We start from the raw sequence: 24308 nt of genomic DNA on the forward strand, positions 1-24308 counted from the left end.
GTGTGTGTGTGTGTGTGTGTGTGTGTGTGCACGCCCTTACATTGCATGCATATATACACTGATCAGCCATAACAGTTAAACCGCATGCCTATTATGGTGTAGGTCCGCCTTGTGCCGCGAAAACAGCTCTGACCCGTCGAGGCATGGACTAAAGACCAAGACCTCAAGACGTTAGCAGCAGATCCTTTAAGTCCTGTAAGTTGAGAGGTGGGGCCTCCATGGATCAGACTTGTTTGTTCAGCATATCCCACAGATGCTAGATCGAATTAAGATCTGGGGAATTAGTGGCCAAGTCAACACCTTGAATTCTTTGTCATGTTCCTCAAACCATTCCTGAACAGTTTTTGCAGTGTGGCAGGATGCATTATTCTGCTGAAAGAGGCCATTATGGAATACCGTTGTCATGAGGGGTGTACTTGGTCAGCAGCAATGTTTAGGTAGGTGGTACGTGTCAAAGTAACATCCAGATGAATGCCAGGATCCAAAGTTTCCCAGCAGAACATTGCCCGGAGCATCACACATCCTCTGCCAGCTTGTCTTCTTTTCATAGTGCATGCTGATGCATCTCTTCCTCAGGTAAGCAACGTGATTCATGAGATCATTCCACCTTCCTCCATTGTTCCATGGTCCAGGTCTGATGCTCACATGCCCAATGTAGGTGCTTATGGTGGTGTAAAAGGATCAGCAAGCTGCGATGCATTGTGTGTTCTGACACCTTTCTGTCATAGCCAGCTTGAACTTTTTCAGCAGTTTGCGCTACAGTAGCTCTTCTGTGGGATCTGACCAAACGGACTAGCCTTTGCTCCCCACACACATCAATAAGCCTAACGCACCCATGACCCTGTCGCCGGTTCACCGGTTGTCCTTCCTTGTACCCCTTTTGGTAGGTACTAACCACTGCATACCAGGAACACCCCTCAAGACCTGCTGTTTTGGAGATGCTTTGACCCAGTCCTCTACCCATCACAATTTGGCCCTTGTCAAAGTTTGTTGAGGTCAAAATATCATTCACATGACCAGTATCATTTATTTTTAAAATCTTGGACCAAGTTTTGTTGAGGAAAATGCCACCAAGTGTACAAAATGAGAATAACAGCTCAAAAATAAATAGCTCTCCCATTAGGTTAGCCAGTGTTACCATGGTTGTGACAAGCTTGTACTTCATGAATGCTAGGTTTATGATCTACATCTCTGATACAGACCTAATTATTTTGTGGTACTGTAATAAATTTGTAGCATAAAAATATCAGCCAACAAAATTCATCCTGAGAGACAAGTGTAAAAGGCTCCCGCTTTTTTTTCTGGCATGATTTAAGTCCACTTGTCCATTTAGCAGGAAGGATCACTACAGGATCAGTACAAAGTTCTTCTTCTGATTACCTTTACCCTATGATGAAACATTTCTATCCTGATGGAAGAGATCTCTTCCAGAATGGCCCCGCCCTATCCACAGTGCACACGGGCTCATTGAAATGGTTGATGATGATGAAAATTATGTAAATCATATGCTAAGGGGTATCGCAGCCACCACTGAACACCGATGAGAGTGACATTAGACAGCACTATCCACCAGCAAAAATGCACCAATTGGATGTTGGGGTTTGTTTGGATGAGGGGATCATTGCTCCGGTACAGTTCCAGAGACGTGGAGAATCTACACCAAGGTGCACTGAAGCTGTTCTGGAGGCTCGCATTGACCCAACACCTTACTATGACAATTTCTATTATTTTTTTACTTTATTTTGTCACCCATCTGTGTGTGACCTATATAGGCGAAAACTATGGTTTTAACAAATAATATTAATGATATTGTTCAATTGTTGCTGAATGAAAAAGCCATGGAAACCTTCATATTAAGCTATAAAGCTATTGGCCTAAGAAACTAATAGGAATCACAATGCTTGTTCAATGCAAGAGCAGAGTGCAAGGCAAAGGAGCAGTCAAAGCATGACTTCAATACTAAAGTAGCTGAACAGGTTTCTGGAGCAGTCATGCTTCTTGTGGCATAAACGAATTCTCCAGAACACATACCTTCTGTGCACTGTTCAGTAGTCATTAAATACTGATAGACTTCTTAACTATTAAGAGGATTAGCTGTGCCCAATTTCTGCTAAATATCACAGATATTAATGTTAACTCAAGTACATACTTAATATACTCCTACTAACCCATGCCCAGAAACAGTATTTAGTACATGAACAACACGAAAATTTTGAATACACCAACGATTTCTGGATGATGTAAGTTTCTAAGTAACGTTTGAAGTTGATGTCTACAACCTTACTAGCCAAGTGGCTTCAAAATTTGATCACATTTATTGGATAGATACAGTATGTGCTGTTGCAAAATGGCCATAACCCAATCAGTTGAGTTTTGTAAACAAATACCAGCTGCCAAAGTGTACGTGACATTCCTGAGCTGTCATATCATCAAAAAGAGAGACGCGCACCCTGTACAGATGTGCTCTGTACAGCGGGGAAAGTTTTTCATTTATTCAAAGTTGATCATTTTAATAGTAAAGACATTGACATGAAATGTAGTCAACAGAAGAGAAGAGAATGTATTCATCAGTGATTATTTCTTGCAGTGCAGTGAAGAGACGATGATGAGGCTTGTGTGTGACTTTTACCTCAGTACATGTGAAATAATGCTGATAATTAAAGTGAGAATCATTTGCTATTCCATCCATCCATTTTCTGTACTGCTTATCCTACACAGGGTCGTGGGGAGCCTGGAGCCTATCCCAGGGAACTCGGGGCACAAGGTGGGGGACACCCTGGACGGGATGCCAATCCATCACAGGGCACAATCACATACAAAGTCACACACTACCATGGGCGTAACCACACATTCTTTGGGGGGGTTATGTCCGCAAAGTACAAAATATTTTCTATATGTCCCCCTTTAATGAACCCTGCCAACGGATCTGTCTTTTCTTCATCAATTCTATTTATTTATGTCTATTCCTTTTTAATATATTTCCGTTTGTTAAGGAAAATAGGTGTGTATCCTCCCACTTGGTTGCACCCATACTCAACGCAAGTTCATTGATATATTTTAGCCGCTCAGTCTGTAACTGGAATAAAGTTGGTTTGAGGTTGGACGTTCGATATTCGCAGAAATGCGGAAATTAAGGGACCGTCTCTAAAGTTACATACGACATTGTTAAACACGATTCTAACTTCAATAGCATTTGAAGGGAATGACTTACTGTCATATAACCAACTGTAAAGTGGTAAAACTGTAACTGTAAACTGTCTAACTGTAAACTGTAAAGTGTTCATCTAGGTGTCAGCTACAATGCACACCTCTTAGATAGCATGATGACTAAAAGGTGTGCGTCATACCTGACACCTAGTTGAACATTTTACAGTTGGTTATATGACTGTACATCATTCCCGTCAAATGCTATTGAGCTATAAATAATGGTATATTTTATGTATGGGCCCATTCTGTAGTGAAATACATGCCTAATTTACATATGATTTAATAGTTTATTTTAATATCAAAAATTGAAAAGGTGTGCGTCATACCTGACACCTAGATGAACACTTTACAGTTGGTTATATGACAGTAAGTCATTTCCTTCAAATGCTATTGAAGTTAGAAACATGTTTAACAATGTCGTATGTAACTAAAGAGACGGTCCCTTAATTTCCGCATATCTGCGAATATCGAACGTCGAACCAACTTTATTCCAGTCAGTCTGTAAGAAACGGAGACAGCAGCCAAGCGTAGAAAAGTGCAGCAGAACATACGAGCTTCTTTCAGACAGTAAGTAACTAGATACCTAAATAGTAAGTAACCTTAGTTTAGTATAGAAGGCATCATACCATGGCTTGGTTTGTTCAGAAATCAAGTGAATTTAAACGGTAACTGTAATCCTAAAACTATGTTCTAAATATGTGAATTTTCAGTATCAAACTTTGGATGTTGGGGGGCCTGGACTTTTTAAGGTTGTATGTAGAAGTAGTAGGTTTAGTAGTAGTAGTATTAATAGTATTAGTAGTAGTATTAATAGTATAAGTAGTAGTAGTAGTAGTAGTAGTAGTAGTAGTAGTAGTATAAGTAGTATTAGTAGTAGTAGTAGTAGTAGTAGTAGTACAAGTAGTATTAGTATTAGTAGTAGTAGTAGTAGTAGTAGTATTAGTATAAGTAGTAGTAGTAGTAGTAGTAGTAGTAGTATAAGTAGTAGTAGTAGTAGTAGTAGTAGTAGTATGGATAAACAGATTTTAAAATGTTAGCATTTTAAAATAGTAACAAGTAAAAAGTAAGTAAAATAGTAAAAAGTAACAAGTTATAGCTATAACTTTACTTCTTATTGAGGTACATGGAAAAGAGTAAACGTGTGTTTGTGTGTGTGTGTGTGTGTGTGTGTGTCAGTCAGATGAACCAGATCTAAACTAAGAGATGACATGTTGCAGTGGCAAAACATGCACATTAAATTGTACCAGTTTACTCATGCAAACAATTTTGTTCGTGACTTGAACAATAGAACAGCAGGCTGAAATCTTATAGCTTAGCCGAAGTAAACAAACACGGGTGATAGACTGTGGCGACGCTACCGTTGCTTGGCAACAGATAGACGCGCATGTCAAAAAGCACTGCGTATTTAAGAGCATGTTTTAAATATGTAGTGTGAACCCCCCAGAATGTTAGGCAGGAAGTGAACAGTACACAGTTTGCCACTTTTAACGTTTTAGCCTTCGGAAAACCTGACATGCTTCCCACTGGAATGAAGTTGGTTTGACGTTCGATATTCGCAGATATGCGGAAATTAAGGGACCGTCTCTAAAGTTACATACGACATTGTTAAACACGTTTCTAACTTCAATAGCATTTGAAGGGAATGACTTACAGTCATATAACCAAGTTATTATATTACATATAATATATATATATACATATACATATAACCAGCTATAACGCACACCTTTTAGATTTCTGATATTTATTAAAATAAACTATTAAATCATATCTAAATATTGCCATGTATTTCACTACCGAATGGGCTCATACACAAAATATACCATAATTTAAAGCTCAATAGCATTTGAAGGGAATGACTTACAGTCATATAACCAACTGTAACTGTAACGTGTTCGACTAGGTGTCAGGTATGACGCACACCTTTTAGATTTTTGATATTTAACCCTACAATGCAATATCAAACAATATCAGAAATCTAAGAGGTGTGTATCATATCATACCTGATGTAACTTTAGAGACGGTCCCTTAATTTCTGCATATCTGCGAATATCGAACCTACAACGTCAAACCAACTTTATTCCAGTCGTTTTAGTCTTCGGAATACTTAACATACTTCCCAACACCCCACAAGACAAAACAAGTGGTAAAGTCGTCCGCCATGTTTTTTTCACGCAGTACTCATATTTGGGTTATTACGGTAGGTTTCCTGAAGCTTTGTGCAAAACGAAAGTAAAAGACGAGCGTGATGTGGCGGGCTGATCAAATTTTTATTATTATTTTTTTTATTTCAGCGTGTTGCAGAGTTGATTAACTAAGCACACAGCATCAGTTTCAGCAACTGCATTTGCGTACTTCAGGAGTGCTGCTCTTACACAGGGGCGTGTGTGTTTTGCTGCGTGATGGCGGAATCACACTTACCAGAAGTAAGTCCTAATTACGTTTCATAGACAAGATTTTACCGCTTTACTGCTTTCAAGAGTTTCACAATAACCTGTGCTGATCATGATCAGGTACATGCTCGTCTTGTTTATCTCTTTATTATCAGCCTTGTAATGTACACATCATAGTATTTACTGTTTCTGCTGAGCCATGCAACAATAACAGTACAGGTTGAGTGCAGAAGTTGCCAGTTAAAGAAGACTAAGATGAAATAAAGAAGACTACTTCATTGATCTTCAGTAAGCGCTTTATCCTGGTCAGGAGTCTAGACTGGGAATACTGGGAGTGAGGCAGGAATACACCCAGTCCATCACAGGGCAATCATTCAGACACAGGGGCAATTTAGAGTGGAGTGTGAAAGTGGAGAACCCGGAGAGATCCAGACACAGGGAGAACATGCGAAGTGTCACACAGACAGTAACTCGAGCTGAAGACTGGAGTTGTGAGGCAGCAATCTTAGCTGCTGTACCACTCCTTCACCGGGTTTTTTTTTTAACAGGTTTTTTAAAAGAGTATCGTTTGTGCCCTTTGAGATTGTCCCAGTTATTATACACTTCCTTAATATCATAACAGCCCAGATCAGGAGATTGAAAATCATGGCAAAACTTCTTTCTTTGATTTTTTTTTTTTTCCAAACAACCTTTTGTTGGTTTTGTCTTGTTTTGGATTTTGCAGGAAATACCATTATTTTCCTTTTTTTTTTTCATTCCAAAACAATGGAGAATACTAAATTTTGCACTCAATTACATGCCCAGCATTTAAGGGTGAATTCATTACATTCTGAATTAAAGAAAAACAATGTAGTAAAGCATTAGATTTAAGCAGTAGATCACTGCAGTTTTTGGATTACTTGTTAGATTAACTCAGGTGAGTTAATAAATCATTTCATTCATGACCAACTTTCTCTTTTCAAACTGCACTGCCATTTCATTTCAGATATTTCCTAAAGTGACACTTCTCGTCGATCCAGAAACAGTTGACCCAAGTACAGTTCTTAAAAAGCCTGGCATAAAAACACAGCAAAGAGGTCAACTTTTAGAGGTCGATGGAACCTTTGAAGATATTGACAGTGTGTTTTTGGAAGTGTCACGCAAGAAGAGACAAATAGGCCAAAAAGAGAGGATCCGTGTAGATGAGCACACAGCCAGCATGAAATCAGCTTCCAGTGCACTAGTTGAACCAGTTGAGGTCGACAGTGTAATTATGAATTACATTGAAAGAAAATGCTCTGCAGAACTCAATAAAATAATACGACCTGAAGTAAGCATGCAAGTTAATATGAAACAGGTGACCTTTCACCCACGGGACACAAGACACGGAACAATCCTCGCTCAGCATGCAAGAGAACGCTTTGTAACTTTCTATCAGAAGATTGCTACGGAACTGCAGAGTAGATCGTATAATTTAGACGCAACCCAACTTCAGCCGTTGCTTGCAAATTTTCCAGAGCTTCTACTTGGGAATGGAAAAGGGAAAACAGATGAAATAACACTGACCGGGAGATTCGTTAGCCTTGAAAAGTTTGAGGAGTTCATTAAAAGCCCTGCTAAAAGGTCTTCTCCTAGAAAAATCAACCACACAGTGGACATGAGCGCCACAGCCTCCAGAGAGAAATTACAGAATAAAAGCCTAGACAAAGAGGAAACTTGTTCCATTTGCTTGGAACAAATGGTGAAATCAAAAATGAAGACTCTGGAGAAATGTAAGCATTCCTTCTGTAATGACTGTTTGAAGAGGGCTTTTGAAATTAAACCTGTCTGTCCTACATGTGGAGTTATATACGGTGCACTAAAGGGAACGCAACCTAAAGGAGGCAGTATGAAAATCACATATGATGAGATGCGTCTACCCGGTTATGAAAAGTATGGAACAATTATCATTCGATACATCATTCCAGATGGGGTACAAGGGGTGAGTAATGCAAATCATTATTTTATATTAATTCATTTTACATTATACAGCAATACTGTTTAATTCTTAATTCTGATTGGTCAGGGGGCATTGATTAATTTTCTGAAACAACAGCTCTGACAGTAATTCTGCCTGCAAGGTTTATATAAATGTGCTCGTTCTAATATGTTATTGTTTCTAGAGTAACAACTAATTCACAGGGACCTCTATGGATCCTCCACATAAACAGAATAAATAATGTATAAATTACTGATATGGTGAAGTTTTCTGTGAGGAAACCTTTTTTTAACATTTATGGATGGAGTCTGCAGTATCAGAGCTTTACAACAATGAGAGGTAAAAGTTTTCCGACTTGGGAAAATTTTCATGATGGAGGACAAGAGAGAAACAGTGAGAGGTTGCTATAACATAACTGAATCCAGGTACTAACTTGTACAGTCCACAAAATGGATAAAAATTATAAATGGATAAAATGCATTGTCCTTTAATAAATAAATTGTTAACACTGGCAAATTGTTGTGGTGTAAGAGGAATAAAATACTTTGAGACATTCTATTTTTGGAAAATGATCAACTTCAGGGTGGTAACACTAATTTTGCTCCAAGTCAGGCCATAACACCACCTAGTTATTGAATATTTTGTTGTAACTGCAGATCCTGTCATGTTTTATTCCTTAATTTGCTCTTTTCTATAGTACCAGTGCTGAGAAAGGTCCAAAATAATGGTCATATCCTTTCTTTAACTTTTTCTATATAAAAACAATAGGCGATGTCCCTATATTTAAAAAAAAAAAAGAAAATAGAAGGTTTATGTTTTTTGTAATAATAAAATGTGGATGCATCCTCCAACAAGAAATTTTGGGGAATTTCATCATTTTATATACAGGCCATTACAGAGTTAAATCTAAAAGCCACCATAATAAAACTGTTTTTATTTAATTAATTCATTACATTTTTTTGACAGTTAGGAAGTAGGATGTTCAGAGTCAGAAAACACAAAGTTCTACATAGGACTTTGGACCCTACTATAATATTACATTTGAGCTACCCATGTAGGATTCTACAAAATTTCCACCTCTTTTATAGTGAACTAATTGTGACTAATACTTTGTGATCTCATTTATGTGTAAATATGTAGGATGAACACCCAAATCCAGGCAAGTCCTACCAAGGTGCTGTACGCACGGCCTACTTGCCAGACTGCACAGAGGGAAAGAAAGTTCTTAATCTCCTTAAACAAGCATTTGACCAAAGGTTAACCTTCACAGTTGGATGCTCGTCAACCACTGGCAGGAACAACGTCGTTACCTGGAATGACATTCATCACAAGACATCCTGCTTTGGTGGGCCTACTGCGTAAGTTCACACAGAAGCTCTATGGATATATAATCAGATATATTACAAACTTGTATTTGTACATGAATGCTATTTTGTACTAAACATGCTTTGTGATTTTTTTTCTTTGTCTAGTTATGGTTACCCAGATCCCTACTATCTGAAACGGGTCCAAGAGGAGCTGAAAGTGAAAGGAATTTACTGATATTTAATAGGGACTGAGCTTTGGAACATATGTAAATACTAATTCAAGACAAGTATTCCAAGAATTTTCTATTAAAGGCACTTGTAAAATATTTGTGAATATTTAAATATTAAATATTTTACAAGTTTTATGTATGTGTGTGTGTGTGTGTGTGTGTATATATATATATATATATATATATATATATATATATATATATATATATATATATATATATACACACACACACACACACACACACACACACACACACACACACACACTACTATATATGTACATACATATGTACGCATATTCCTACAGTATATTTTTTAAAAATGTTAATCAATCACTGAAGTGCCTTACTCCTATTTCTTATGGTAAATTGATCAGTTTTAAACCTTCACAGATCTGATTATTGTCTCTCACAATGCATATTAAATTATTAATTCAAAAGACCTTTTGTGGAGTCTTTTTTTCTAAACAAATGAGCATTTCATGTGCAGGACAGAATGGAGAATGAGCGATTAAACACAGATCCACCATGTCCATATACTACATGCACACAAACAGAACTTGGAAATGTACTTTGTCTGTTTCATTATAGAGGAGATATGGGTGACATTTTCTTTTCCCTTGCTTATACTGGATTGGGATCTTTTTTTAAGTTCAAGTACCACTTTGATCACTTATATAAGAATTAAACTTTTTTTTTTATTATTTAATTACACCTGGGTCAGTATTCTTTGAACACTCCACCACCATACCTCTCTTTAGAGTACTGTGTACTTTTGTGTAGTAATCAGTATTTTAACTTTGTATGGACTAAAAATATCTGAAAATAGGAATCTGCTGTAAATAAGCTTGCATAAATACACACTGTTGATTTACAGACACTCAAAAGTCCAGGACTGAGCTTAAACAAAGGCAAATAAACACCTAACCTGAAATATAAAGAGGAAAGCTAGATGTAGAAAGCTACTGGGTATAAATACACTGACCTAACAACAGATAACTAGCAGCAGGTGAGATTAGTTAACTGCCATGGCAACAGAGTACCATGAGAAACAGGCCATATAAGGTTATGTGGCAAGTAGAAGGGGACAAAATGGAGGACATGTTATATGGAATGTGAACAGGGACAAAAATCAGACACTTGAACTGTCTTACACTTCTAATGAAAACACTTTAATCTTCTGGATAGTGATTGGTGGGAAAGCAATATGAAGCATGTTTTTTTGGAGAAAAAAAAGTTTAGTAATTGAAAATCCTACTCATTTATTTTTTAAAACAAATTCTGTGTTCTTGTCAGCTATGTTTTTAAAGGCAGGTCAAATTACTTAGGTGGTAATTTAGTTGGGAATTTAGTTGGTATTGATGTGAAGGAAAAGGATATGAAAAACTTAAAAGGATTTATAGGTAAATTCAACTTTATTGAACATAAACAGGTACATAAGCTACTGTTTCCAGACCTTGTAAAAAGCCCCAAAGCTTGATCTGTTCGCAAAATAAAGAAAAAAGTAAAAACTGAATACAGAAAATAGTTGGACTCCATGTTGTTCTGGCAGTATTTACAGTATGTACAGTTACATATTTCCCAATAATCCTTCACTGTAAGGCACCAAATGCTAAGTGGCATGAAAGTTCAGTGAAATATACAAAACCATACAAATAAAACACTGAGCACGCTTTATTTAGAAACCATGTTCAAGTCATGTTTTGAATTTTACTTGTGTGAGAATAATTGCTGTCCAAAGGTTGAGCACTAACACTTTGTTTAAGAATAGGATGCTGTACTAGTATGGTGTTTATATATATATATATATATATATATATATATATATATATATATATATATATGAAATTACAAAATATTTTTTCTCTACAGTTCAAAAATTATGTAAGTCTTATGAAAGGTGAAAATATCTGTATACATATCAAATGTAAGTAAATGTAATCTGAACATAGTTAACGTCAGTCCAGATTGAAAGCTCACAAAGTCTATCATTTTATATATTTATATATTTATCATAAATATAAAGTGATAACCTTTATGGCACTCTACTTTGATTGGGTCAATGTATAATTTAGTCAAGAATCAGAGAATCATGATTTTTTTTTTTTTTGAAGGGATCGTCAATCTTCTGAAACCTTTATCAACATTTGAACTCGTTGCCTTAAACAATTTGAGAGAAATGACAGAGCAATTGTGGAGTACTCGATCATTTGGATTTGACCAAGAAACAAACACGCTGCAACTTTTATTCCATCTTAAATCACCTTTACAAAAAAAAGATATATACTGAAATATTTAAATACATTTTGCATCTGGGTGTCAGTTTGTCTTGTACAAAAATGCTATTAACATATCTAAGAACACAAACTGACTGAAAATGTAAGGAAAGCCACATGCATTTTGTTTTCCCATCAGTGTCTTTCAAATATATATTAAATACTTAAATCTTTTTATGAAGATCATACCAAAATGGCAACCTAATGTCACAGTCATCGTGTTGAAAAAACAGCAAACAGAGTTGCCATGGAATCAGAGGGAATAAACTGGGACCTCTTTTTGGAAACTGTAAACCAACAGCTACTGCCAGGTAGCATGTAATAATTCATGTAGCTCAGGAACATGGGATTTGTAAACACAACAACCTTTCAACTCTTAACGTCTCTGCTCTGCTCACCTTCACCAAGGTCAATATGCAATCCATTGTCTTTAAAGGCATTTTAATATAATAAAGTTGGAACTAAAACCTTACGTTAAGAAAAAATAAAGTGCATATTAACACCTTCGGTAAGCACAAAGTTGTACCTTTAAAAGTCCAATTCTTAGTAAACAATGCAGAATGGTGTAATACCACAAAGGCCAAATAACATCTGGCAGAAGTCTCAAAATGTTACAGAAATAAGGATCTTTTCTTTCTTAACTTGAAAAAAAATCGGCTGAACCGAGAACATACCACAATCTTTAAAAATGTTTATTTTATTCATAAACCTGGCAAAATGTATTCGCCAGTGTAAATACATATGGGAAACTGCTTTTATTTTGTAGACATTTTCTCTCTATCTTGTGTTCTGTGATTAGTAAAATACCTATGATAAACCCTCCTATGCTCAAATATCCAGCTCTGAGACAGGAGGGCAGGTTTAGGCAGCGGTATTGCTTTTGGAGTCGTTCATCCTGTGGCTGTTTGGTTGCCGATGACTCGTAAGATCTCTCGATGGATGCTGGGGTCTTGCGTGTTGATGTTTGTGTCGCCCACCTGTCCATCCTCATAGCTAGTTGAAGAAGAATATGGATGAACAAAACAGAACAGATTTCAGTAATTACACCTAAACTAAATTAAATAAGATTATACCACAGCATTGTTCAATTCTTTTGCTGATTAAACTTGTATACCTAAGATGTTTATTTAACAGTTATGTAAGGCCTCTCTGGTGTCAGCACTTTGTAACATTCAGGAAGTTTTCTGCTATGGGAATGTTGTCACGACAGAGGACTTTATGTTTTCTTTTTCTGTAACATTACAAGCGCCAGGTTTTTGTTTGTTTGTTTGTTTTTAATCTTATTACCTTTAAGAGAAAGAAAAGGAGAGGTTGGTGAGGGAACTACTGTTTATAGCTGCTAAAATGTAAGTGATGACAAGACCAACTTGTTTGTGGATGTTCCACAACGTTAAATGTAACTACAAAAAGAAAAAGTGTAATTCATTAGTTCATAAAGTTGCATTAGTTAATAAATCATTTGATAAGTCTTCGTTTAGAAATCTAATTACAATCATTATAGGGGAAAAATGTGGAATGCAGGTTCGATGTGACATTAAGTTCCTATAGTGACATACCATCCATCCACCCATCCATTTTCCATACTGCTTATCCTACTCAGGGTCGTGGGGGAGCCTGGAGCCTATCCCAGGGAACTCGGGCCACAAGGCGGGGGACACCCTGGACCCATCACAGGGCACAAATGCACACATATTCATACACCCATTGACACACTACTGACAATGTGGAAATGCCAATCAGCCTATGACATGTCGTTTGGACTGGGAAGGAAACCAGAGTACCTGGAGGAACCTCCAGAGTTTCCCCCAAGTTACCAGCTGGCTTCATCAAGTAGAGCATGAAGAGGCTCTTTTAAAAACTGTCTGTTAAAGAGCATGGGATTGTTTCTCACAGCCACTGAGGAAGATTATCCTGAAAGTTAAAAATGTGCTGCAGTCCATTCTGGAACAGCATATTAACAGAGACTATTTGTTGTATTAACAAAAAAGAGATCTTTAATATCCTTCTGTGAAACTATGTAACCTCAGCCATGACCCCCCAAATCTTTAAAGGACTAAAAGTGAGTATTTGTAGAAATGTAATGAAATATTTGACATTTAGTTCAGGCTTTTCTGAGGCAGCATGCAGTTAAATGCAATATAGCCGAGTAAATTAGATTTCAAGGTAAATTGCATTCCTGAGACAAATTCTACAATATATTCTTTATATCTCTGTAATAGTGTGCCAGAGAACATTAGGAATGCTCTATAGCTCAGGAGGTGTTTTTAAATCCAGATTAAAAACAATACTGGTGTAGCTTGGCCTATTCTTAGTTCTTGGGTCTTTTATCGTGTTAAATATACTTTTCATGATTAGCAGTACTTCATCAACATCAATCTTTAGTTTATTCTCTAGTGACTGTATACTAGTTCCTTAATGTACTTTAATTCACAGGTTTGTATTAATGAGCATCTTCTAATACGTTATCGTGTCTATAGTATCACCTCATTCACCTGTATGGTGAATGGTGGACATTTCACATAATCTAAGAATGATTAAAAACGCTATCAAAAAGAAAATGGTGACGTTTTCTGTGAGGAGGCGTTTATTTCGCATTTTTGGAAGGAGTCTTCAGTGTCGGAATTTTGTAACCATCAGTAGGTTTTCCACCACAGGGAACTCATAAGGACAGACTATTTTTTTTTTGTCTTATTAATTTCAAAAGAGAGAAAAAAGAGAGGCTGGTGAGAGAACAACTCTTTATAGATGTTGTAACTAAGTTTACAACAGTTTTCTGCCATGGGAAAGTCTTTAAAACAGCGGACTTTGCCCTTTCCAGTTTCTTGGTAAACATAAGCTGCATTTTTTCTGTCTTATTAACTTCAAGAGAAAGTGAAAGAACAACAGCTGTTGTTTACAGCCGTTTATAACCGTTATAATGTAAGTGATAAGAGGAACTGATTTCAGGAAATGTTCACAACATTAAATGTTGATAAAAAGGATAACACTTCAGAAGATGCTGTTATAGGAACAAGAATCTACTTTGTGGTGATTACACATCACACCAAGTCATCATTAATTATTTAACTAGAACAGCACATCCTGAAATGTTTAACTTTTTTGACTTATGATAAACAAATTGTTTTGACTTTGAGATTTTAAACTGAAAAGAAAAAGCACTATATAATTATAAATAACGATTATTGCAGGTTGTTTTTCATTATACAGATTAAGCAATGAGAAAAATGAACCAGTACGATGAAGGTTCTGCTTTTCTTGTTATGTTTTATGCAGTTCACTAATGAAAAGTGGCTCAAAGTCACTGTTCTTCTTAATTTATTAGATCCCGGCTAATTTGTTGAATGAAATTAAGTGACATGATTACGGCTGAGATTATAAACATTTTTTATAGAAAATATACTTACACAAAGAAAAATCGTGTGCAGACATGATCAGTGTTTGGGACTACCCAGATGTCGCCATGCTTGTGAAGGTGCGGCGAAGTAATAACTGAAAGAGTGAATGTTAAAACAATTATGAAAAGAAATAACTGAAAGGAGTTTATGAAAAGGCCATTGTTATGAATTGGCATTGTTATGTTATGCGCATGCTGTTCACTGTACCTTCACATAAGGCTATGCATTTCAGATTGCGACTCTGCAGAAACTGTGGCTGCTGACCTTTTTTCTGTGACTGCAATGAATAAATGTATGTTTTGCATGTCCGTATAAGTTTATAGTAAAATCTATAAAAGCATGTTAAAGTCTAGGATCAGTTTTTACCTGCAGATGAATACTGGTCTTGTTCGTAGCAGTTTCGTCTTTTGCCGCAACTTTCTGCTGCTTTTTGTTCATCCCTTTAAGAAGCAAACGTGTTTCATGAACATTTGTAAAGGTTACTATCGCTAACACATTCTAAAATTACACAGAACCCTTCAGGGTAAAAAACTTCAAATAGTTTCTCAGCACAGTCAGACCTGAGTAACCAAAGGATATGCTTGACAGTGGGCTGAGATAAATTCCATTCCCATAGATGGCGCCATGGAGCTGCGGTCAAAACAAAAGGAGCCAACATGACGTTTCATATTGAGTAAAAGGACTGTATATATGTATCTACACAGTCTGCCTTTAAAAACATATTAAACACAGAAATATAGAAGAGCTTGATATACATGTGAGCTTGAGCTTTGGTGTTTTATACCTGGAGTTTTGTCTTGGAGGCCACAACCAAACCATTCCTCAAAATGGAGTGCCAGTTCTCTATGTGTGATCCACTGGAACAAATCATTACAATCAGAATTAACAGCCAATTCAGATACAATTCATTATTATTTTAGTTTATGTATACATTGTGTTAAATGTTTAACAAATTTTAAATGTTTAGTTTTGTTGGAACTAAGGAAACATATGATACTGAGCAAGTTTAATCAATAAAATCACAGCTTTTTAAATGCGCAAAATTGTTTCCATATTAACAGCTAAGTCGTAGACACTTGTGTGATGCTGGGAACACTGAATGATCTAAGATACAGATAAAAACACATGGATTAGAAAATGTGTCATTTAACGAAGAAAAGCGTATAATTGATGATAGTGTGAAGTCTTCTGTAAAGATTTTTTTTTAACATATATGGAAGGAATCTCCAGTCTTGAAGTTTTCTGCCACGGGAGAATCTTCAGGTTTGAGGACTTAAGTGAACGTAAGTGATAACAGGAACTAACTTGTTTTGCAGAAGTTCCACTACATTAAATGTAATTATAAAGTGATAAACATATACGGCGTGCTGTTCTTTAATAAATAAATGTTTGAAATTGTTGATAATTTGCTGACACGTTTGGATATGCCATTATGGGAAAATCGTCAACTTCAGGGTATCACCACTTCCGTATTATTATTTTCCTATGCAAGCATGTCCAGCATGTAAAGTTTTATGACAGCAAATAACTGTATTATTAAAATTGAATTATGACATTTCTTCTCTTCTAGCCCTGTAATTAACTATAAAATCCTTATTAATAAAGGTGGAATTAGATTTTTTTTACGTACATAATATCTTTAATATTTGAATAGAAATGACCATGCTATCAGTGCTGTAACTTACTGGAAAGCGAAGGTACTCCCAAAGTGGCCTTTGGCAGCTCTAAAGTTGGATTCTTTGGCCGGTGGGCTGCTGAGTAAGAGGAACTGGTGTGGGGTGTGCATAAATTTTAGTTGCTGTTGGGAGAGAAAGAGCATTCACAAAAGACACTAAGCTTTAATCTGTTTCCCCACATAGGATCCAGGCAGCACTAATCATGACCATGGCATTAGCTACATTTCAACACAAGCAGTATAGAGTGTGTTTGAGGTCTTTCATAATAACTGTTATACAATCTTGCTAACTCTACGTTTCCTAAACTAAAGGCAAAGCACTGGTGTTGCAAAATAAAATATTAATTACAAGCATATTTCAAAACCTTAAGCACATCTATAAAATCAAATTCAAGTATTTATGCCGCCTACACAGCCTTAAATCAAACACAATCTGCTTACGTTTCAAGTGTTCAGTCAGTAGAGAAATTAAAATGACTCACTCTGGTCACTGGTAGCTTCACTATGTGAGACCTGTTACTGGATATGACCCTGTGAACAACACATTATTTAGTTTTTTTAATAGCTTTAGCCTTTAGGACACACATGGTTGAGTTTAGGCACATAAGGGTCATGTTTAACCATGTTTAAGGTTTCCGCTGCATTTGGAATCTGAATCAAAGAGCCATGTACAATACACCATATTTAATGCTTGTGCAGAATTTCAGCTTTGCCCTGTGTTCTAGATGTCAGATTCAGATGAGTCTAGCTCCCTCAGTCCATGGCAGTATGTGGGCCAGGTGAAGGTGGTAAGTGTAGGAAGGGCACTGAGTCATCACTTATTTGCTCTCTGTGATCTAAAATAACCATTGTGACTGCAAATGACCAAAATCCTCCAAGACACTGATGCTAACATTACCAGTGAAGCAACCTGAGTAAATGGCATGGGCATGGAGAGACGTTTCCTACCATTGCAATAGAGGGTGAGCCAGGGGGTCAATTCTGTCCATCTGCTTCTTTATCTCCAAATATGATGCCTGTTTAACACAAATTAAGTCTCTGAGACACAATTCCCAAGGCACAGAAGTAGCAAACTACACAACTTATTAGCAATACCTGGGTCATTTCTCTGATAGACGTGAGGCTATCAAGAGCTCTCATTACCCGATCATAGTCTTTTTTCTAAGAGAAAACATAGCGTTATTTTGAAATAACTGTCACAATATGAGCAGTAGCACAATGTAACTTCCAATGTATTGAAAAGTTTATCATACCCTTGGGTTGAAGGCCAAGGACTGCGAGTCACTGGGATCTACCACTGAGGGATATGGCTCAAAAATGACTACTTTTCTCGGTGATTCCAATGCAGAGCGACACATGGAGACCAGCAAGTCAACAACCTGCAGTGAGTTTAAAATCATTCCGAAGGTCAGAATAATCCTGAGAGCAGGGTAAGGTATGTAGCATTGATAAAACGATAAACGTGTATGCGTACCTGGGCACCTGTGGCGATCTCATCAGCAGCCTCATTCATTACTCCTAGTGTTTGGAAGGCAAAGACACACAACTCTCTCTCACACACTGTGGGCTGCAGAAACATACACAAAAGTATGTAATTAGCAAAATGATGGTTACATATAAGCCAAAGTCTTCATTTTTTTAAGCAACACTAATATAGTGTGCATGCATTCCGGACATAATAAAGGTAAAGAAATATGATTTAGAGCTACCTGAAACCTTCTGTAAAAAACTGGAGGTATGTTTAAAATGATGAAGGAACAAACCCAAAGCAAAACCCCACTAAACATGCAGTTGTCAGAAAGTTTTCAGAAAGAACTTGCTATATGTCATTCTAGGGCAGATTTTGAGAAACGGAGACTGGGATTCAAACTGACAATCTGTGCAGACAATCCGTCACACTTGGACAAATCCCACACAAGGGGAGATCTTTGAAATGTCTTTTTCGTTTGAATTATATCTCCAGCCGTGGGATTATATACAGAATCTTGAAGGGTTCCCCCAGAAAGACAACCTAGGTAACCTGAAGAACACTTTACAGTTCTACATAGAAGTTTATATTGTTATACACTACTGTATATGGCCAAAATTATGTAGACACTTGATTATCACACCTGTTTGTGCCCATTCCAAAACCATGGTCATTAACATGGAGTTGGTCCCCTCTTTGCTGTTATAACAACCTCCGCTCTTCTGCGAAAGCTTTCCACTAGATTTTGGAGGGTAGCTATGGGGATTTGTGCTCATTTAGCCATGAGAGCTTTAGTGAGGTCAGGCACCAATGTCAAGTAAGAAAGCCTGGTGTGCAGTCGGTGTTCCAGTTCATCCCAGAGTTGTTCAGTGGGGTTGCGGTCAGGGCTCAGTCCACTCAATTTCTTCCAAATCAACCATATCTTTATGGACCTCACTTTGTGCACAGGGACACTCTCATGATGAAAGAGGCCTTTTAGTTCCAGTGAAGGAAAACCTTAATGCTACAGCATACAAAGACATTTTAGACAATTATGTGCTTTCAATGTCGTGCGAACACATATAGGTGTGATGGTCAGATGTCCAAAACTTTTGGCCATATACTGTAGGTCTCACAGATGTTCAAAAACTGCTCAAATAATTTATGTTACGATATCAGTCATTCAAAAGTATGCATTTCCCATCCTGAATTTAGCATAAATATTTTCTAATAATGTGCATGCTCAGCCTTTGAATTAATAAATGGCAAACTATTTCTCTGTTTATTCAACAACTGACAACTTTAAAATATGAGTAAGATGCCATGATGACTGTCGTCTGTTATCTGTGAATTCCTCGGTTTGTACAACAGTCACATATTCTGGACACTCACCCTGAGCATTGGTCCATTTTGAAACACATGAGGTTCATCACAGACCACACAGAATTCGTTCAGGACTGGGATCCTCTGCTCTGCGTACTCCATTGTCTGCAATAAAGTTTAGATCCATTATTTAGACATCTGTTACTTACCTGTGATCTGCTGAAATGTGTGTGGTGGGTTACTATTTACCTGGATGAGAAAGCCATGGTCTCTGACTGGAATAGACTTGGCTCCGTTGTTTGGCTAGACAACAAAAAGACACACCGTATACCATTCCAGACACTACTGTAATTCAAACCCATTTTCTTCTAAAGTTAAAAAGGGACAACAGAAAACATTATCTAGTGCAGACAGTAAAAAAAAAAAACACATTCAGTGAAAATGCTCTCCATTACAGTAAATTAAACTTGGTACGTTCCAGCTCTGTAATAGACCTACACTACATTATCATTTCCATGCTATAACTCGGATAATTCAGCACATAAAGAGCTTGATAATCAGTTAAGTTGAATCATGTGCATTAGAGCTGAGAAACTAAACCATGCATGCACACAGCACTGTTTAACACCAGAAATGAAGCATGAGCAGAACTTCAAAATGCTCTTCACTGAGCTTACCGGTGGTGAGGGAGAGAGTGCCGGGGCCAGGATGCCTATGAGTCCTGAGGAGAGCGAGAGGCGACGGCTATCTCCAGACGGCTCCTTGAGCGGCTCACTTTTGGTCATCTTGGCACTGCTGGAGCAGGACCTGCTGAGGAGCCGGTGTTGGTGTTTGAGACCGTCCAGCTCATCGGTGCGGTGAAGGAGCCGGTGATGCTTCAGAACGCTATTACTGTCGCTGCCTGTGCTACGTTCACACCGAGGCTCACCAGAGCGTGGCAGGAGTTTGTGAGACCGTGACATCACGCTTTCTTCAGGCCTTGGCAAGAGATTCTGAGGTGGTTTGAGGCTAGGCGTCTGCTCTGACAGTGAAGGGCCCAGGAGTTTGCGTGGCTTTCCGGCACAGCCGTCCACCTCGGGCTTCACTGCGCTCGAACAAGTACGGCGCAAGAGGCGATGCGATTTGGACACACCATCCTGCTCGTGCTTGAGTTTCTTTTTGTTCTTTGTGCAGCCGGGAGGGGGATAGCTGGGGGACCTCCATTAACACAGAACAGCAGAAGTATAATTAGAAAATGGAAATCAAGGGGAAAAAACATTACTCTGTGTGTGTGTGTGTGTGTGTGTGTGTGTGTGTGTGTGTGTGTACAAGCCCTCCTAATGTTACTTGCTTTCTGTAATGATGTTTCTTGTTATATTAGATCTAAACCATTCTCACTGGGAGAAAAATTAGAGATAAAGGGAGATTTTAACAGCTTGAGATAATTAGACACATAATATTTTAACAAAAGACAGTCGTTGTCACACAAATCAAGACTGTGGATAATGAGAATTCTGACAAATGTGAAAGCTAATTTGCAAACTCAAAATTTGTTTTGGAAGAATGAGCTAAAACAGTTATAAGCCCAAGAATATACCACAACTACAACATGTTTGGTTTAGCTATATTATTTTATCTTTGATGAATACCAGGTGTGGACTGTCAGGTTTTAGACAACAGAAGAATCAATAACAATTTGTTGAGAGCTTGTGCAATAGTGTTGCTATTACCTGCGGAGGGTTGAGAAGATGTGCAGCGGAGACTTCACCTTCTTATCCGTCTGTTTTTTGCTATGTGGGCAGTTAAGCTTGTCTTTAGTTTGATGCTTCCACTGCTGTGTGACAAAGGTCTGCATTATCCTGACAAGAGATTCAAACAGTATCATGAAGTGGGAACAAATCAGTTGGGAGGTTTGAGAAGATTTAATATAGGATCCTTTTTTTTTTTAAACATACTTTTTCAGTTGATGTCCCAGGCCGAACCTGTCTTTTGTGGACACTTGAAATACGTCAACGGTGGGAACTAGAATAAAACAAAAGACAAACATGTACATTTTAGTAAGTATTTAGTATTTCATAAGTACAGGTATTTCTGGACATGACAGACCTGCTACTTTATGTAGGATTAGTTTCTATTAGAGCACATAAACCAGTACTGACTTGGGAAACACAGTTTACGTAGTTTTAAAAGTCATTCAAGCAATTTATGAGTGTGTGCGTGCGTGTGTGTGAGTGCGTGTGTGTGTGTGTGTGTGTGTGTGTGTGTGTGTGTGTGTGCGTGTGTGTGAGTGCGTATGTGTGTGTGTGTGTGTGTGTGTGTGTGTGTGTGTGTGTGTGTGTGTGCGTTAGCTCTGACCTGGTCCATTTAGATACTGCGTAAGTGAGCAGTGAAGACGTACAATAACAGGTTCGGTCCTGATCACATCCCAGGCAAGGGCAATTTCCTCCTGTGGAACAATCAAGTAGTCTGTATTCTTACATACAAAGGGGTCCAAAAGTCTGAGACCACACTGAAAATCTGGGATTTTTGTTATTATTTAAAATTGGAAATAAACAGAAGGTTGTAGAATTTTTTTTTTTAATATTCAAGATTGTGCACTATTTCGCTATTTCACTATTTAAATGTAAGCAAGCTCGTGATCATGTTAACTGCTTTGAACAAAAGGTCCGATTTTCCTCACGTCTAATCTCTTCTATTGAAGCACGTGTTCAGACGACACTGATGGAGTTGATCTAAAATGGATCATAAGGTTTTGTACTAACTTGTGGAGTCCGTGCCAGCTCGAGTGCACACTGTCATTACAGCAAAAAGGGGACGTACCAAATACTAAGAAACTCTGAAATTGATGTAAATATTTCTCCTTTTTACTCCAATATAACTTGTAATTAAAACTGTTGTATTAAATTAGAAAATAATAGAAATAGAAGCATTTTCACTAGCGCTCTCAGACTTTTGGACCCCACTGTAAATATATAAACATTTCTCCAGCAAATTCAGTTCAACATCAATGTAAATATTTAATACTTACATCGAGGAAACTGACATCAATGTGTAGATCAATGTCTACATCATCAATTGCACCATATTCCCTAAAAGGACAACAAAATACATTTACACTACATATACAACTCAGGATTATGATTTTTAAAAATAATGTATTCAGACCTTGTAGGGATTCAATCATTGTTATTCAATAAACATTATCATTAACGCTATACTTTAAAGTGCTATATTGCTTATATTTTTGTACAACAACACTGACTACCGTATAGATTCGTCTGAAATCATAGACACAACCGTTCCGATCTCATGAGTTTTCAATGCTACATGTTTGTCAGTTGGATTTATTTGGAGAAGCAGCAGCTGCCTTTTGACAGTTTATGCCTGGGTTACATTAGAGGATAATCAAGCTGATTCTCAAGGCAATCGTACAAGGCGTCCTGATTCCAGGCTGGTCTAAATGATTCTCTTCCCAGATTATCCTGTGGTGTCAGATGTGTAAAATCCAATCTTAACCCCTCTTTCACAGTCCAGTCACAGCCCAATAAACATGTTCAGTATTTACAGCTCAGCAGTGTGTGGTGTTTAATTCTGGGCAAATCATAGTGTTGGTGACTGAAGGTCAGTGCAGGAAAAAATCTGTGTGAAATCTGTCATTACATCTGAGATCTTGCACGTTTTCATCTTGCAGCAATACACAAAAACGTGAGAGAACACCAAACTCAAAACCAGCATGCTTCTTTGGCAACTGTTAAACCAACATCTATCCAGCAGAATAGAAGACAAATGGACCTCGAACAGAACATTAAACACAGATTAGCAATGCAATGTTTACATGTTTAATATGAGCAACTTGTAAAGATCTATCACAGCAGAATATTTTGCACAAAAATAGGAAAGAATATGTCCATGACCTACAGCTCTGAGCAACTGACCAAGATTTAATAGACTCTCTGACTTTAAGGCCAAAAGATACTCCAAAAGAGCAGTCATTTGGGACAAACCTCCCTCTTCCATTAACTCAAGCTCAAGACAATTACTTGGACTTCTGTTCTATTACAGGAGCTATTAGCAACACATTACATTCGCTGGAGACAGACCAGCAGGAATATATCACCACTTTTCAGACTCAGGTTGATTAGTTTTGGCAGCAGACAACTGTAAACATAAGTGAAAATGGTACTTCCACAGTCTTCATTACAGATTATAAAATTCATAACAATTATATCTCAGTCATCATAAAACTCAGCCTTTTCTGAACCTCTCTGGATCCAATCCTCCATGTTCTTTACTGCTTATCTTACACAGGGTCGTGGGAAGCCTGGAGCCTTTCCCAAGCGACTCAGGGCACAAGGCAGGGGACATCTTGGACGAGGTGCCAACCCAATGCAGAACCCAATCACACACACACTCACATACCCACTCAGACACTACGGACAATTTAGAGATTTTAATCAGCCTACATGTCTTTGGAATCCACACACGCATAGCAGAGGCGGGAATCAAACCCCCAACCCCGGAGGTGCAAGGCAAATGTGCAAACCACTAATTTATTTTATTCATGTGATTATGAGTGTTATATGTGCAGACCTGGAGATGAATCATCTTGCTGACCATGATAGTTCTGCTACAGTACTGTCATCTGACCTACTGTACCCTGACCACTGCTCTCAGCTGACTTCCAGAGCTTTTTCAATAAAAAAACAGTTCTCAATCACTCGGTTCTCAATTTGTCTTTTAGACATGCCTTCGAAATGAAAAAAAAGTTCTTGTGTGTGTGTGTGTGTGTGTGTGTGTGTGTGTGTGTGTGATTTATTGGAAAACCTCTGCTAAGGTAATTTAGGCTACGTGAGAGTATGTGCATAACATGAATACTGAAAGCAAGACAGCTTTCTCACACTGCTTGCTATTTTCTATCCCAATTCTCCAAAAGTTCCACAGCTTTAGCTTTAAGGCTAAACGTTCATTTTAAAAAATGCAGCAAAACATTCGATTCATAGTTTTTACACTTTACAGACACACACAGACACACAAACACACACACACTGCTGTGTAGACACAGTGGTCCAATTACATCACTGCTCTGAAGTTAAAACACAAAATAGTCTTGTCAAAACAG

The 24308-nt window shown here is 37.6% G+C and overlaps 2 protein-coding genes across 12 annotated transcripts in view; one reads left to right on the forward strand and one right to left on the reverse strand.

Annotated features, from left to right (window-relative positions):
* The first annotated feature begins 3602 nt into the window (after nucleotides 1–3602).
* On the forward strand, nucleotides 3603–9273 carry si:dkey-3h3.3 (uncharacterized protein LOC100144568 homolog). Of its 5 annotated transcripts, none has more exons than XR_008384369.1 (5): nucleotides 3604–3774; nucleotides 5502–5633; nucleotides 6586–7560; nucleotides 7865–7982; nucleotides 8698–8836. XR_008384369.1 is itself a non-coding variant. In XM_053610650.1 (5 exons), the coding sequence occupies exons 2-5, from the start codon at nucleotides 5610–5612 to the stop codon at nucleotides 9097–9099; spliced, it is 1287 nt and encodes a 428-aa protein (XP_053466625.1). In that variant the 5' UTR covers nucleotides 3618–3774; nucleotides 5502–5609; the 3' UTR covers nucleotides 9100–9272. The 5 variants fall into 5 exon arrangements, 4 of the variants coding, with proteins under 4 accessions (XP_053466628.1, XP_053466625.1, XP_053466626.1 ...); XM_053610650.1 differs by lacking the exon at nucleotides 7865–7982 and adding an exon at nucleotides 9030–9272 and having other exon boundaries at nucleotides 3618–3774; nucleotides 8698–8915; XM_053610651.1 differs by lacking the exons at nucleotides 3604–3774; nucleotides 7865–7982 and adding exons at nucleotides 5274–5407; nucleotides 9030–9272 and having other exon boundaries at nucleotides 8698–8915.
* Nucleotides 9274–12051: 2778 nt separating this feature from the next.
* parp8 (poly (ADP-ribose) polymerase family, member 8) overlaps nucleotides 12052–24308 on the reverse strand; it is a 48929-nt gene continuing 36672 nt past the window's right edge. For 3 of the 7 annotated variants that reach the window (XM_053610251.1, XM_053610253.1, XM_053610252.1), the window contains exons 9-27: nucleotides 22218–22278; nucleotides 21545–21635; nucleotides 21145–21211; nucleotides 20920–21048; nucleotides 19888–20407; nucleotides 19460–19513; nucleotides 19280–19375; nucleotides 17915–18007; nucleotides 17694–17819; nucleotides 17536–17601; nucleotides 17389–17456; nucleotides 16923–16971; nucleotides 16451–16563; nucleotides 15550–15622; nucleotides 15326–15395; nucleotides 15132–15205; nucleotides 14973–15042; nucleotides 14775–14859; nucleotides 12052–12363 (exon numbers count right to left, since the gene is read on the reverse strand). In XM_053610251.1, coding sequence (XP_053466226.1) covers nucleotides 12261–12363; nucleotides 14775–14859; nucleotides 14973–15042; nucleotides 15132–15205; nucleotides 15326–15395; nucleotides 15550–15622; nucleotides 16451–16563; nucleotides 16923–16971; nucleotides 17389–17456; nucleotides 17536–17601; nucleotides 17694–17819; nucleotides 17915–18007; nucleotides 19280–19375; nucleotides 19460–19513; nucleotides 19888–20407; nucleotides 20920–21048; nucleotides 21145–21211; nucleotides 21545–21635; nucleotides 22218–22278 — 2008 coding nt within the window. In that variant the 3' untranslated portion in view covers nucleotides 12052–12260. Of the gene's footprint in view, nucleotides 12364–12484; nucleotides 13030–14774; nucleotides 14860–14972; nucleotides 15043–15131; nucleotides 15206–15325; nucleotides 15396–15549; nucleotides 15623–16450; nucleotides 16564–16922; nucleotides 16972–17388; nucleotides 17457–17535; nucleotides 17602–17693; nucleotides 17820–17914; nucleotides 18008–19279; nucleotides 19376–19459; nucleotides 19514–19887; nucleotides 20408–20919; nucleotides 21049–21144; nucleotides 21212–21544; nucleotides 21636–22217; nucleotides 22279–24308 lie in introns of all 7 variants that reach the window. The other 4 variants (XR_008384330.1, XR_008384329.1, XR_008384328.1 and 1 more) reach the window with 4 other exon arrangements.

The sequence above is a fragment of the Ictalurus furcatus genome, chromosome 22 (genome assembly GCF_023375685.1).
Source record: "Ictalurus furcatus strain D&B chromosome 22, Billie_1.0, whole genome shotgun sequence".
In the NCBI taxonomy this organism is placed as follows: domain Eukaryota; kingdom Metazoa; phylum Chordata; class Actinopteri; order Siluriformes; family Ictaluridae; genus Ictalurus; species Ictalurus furcatus.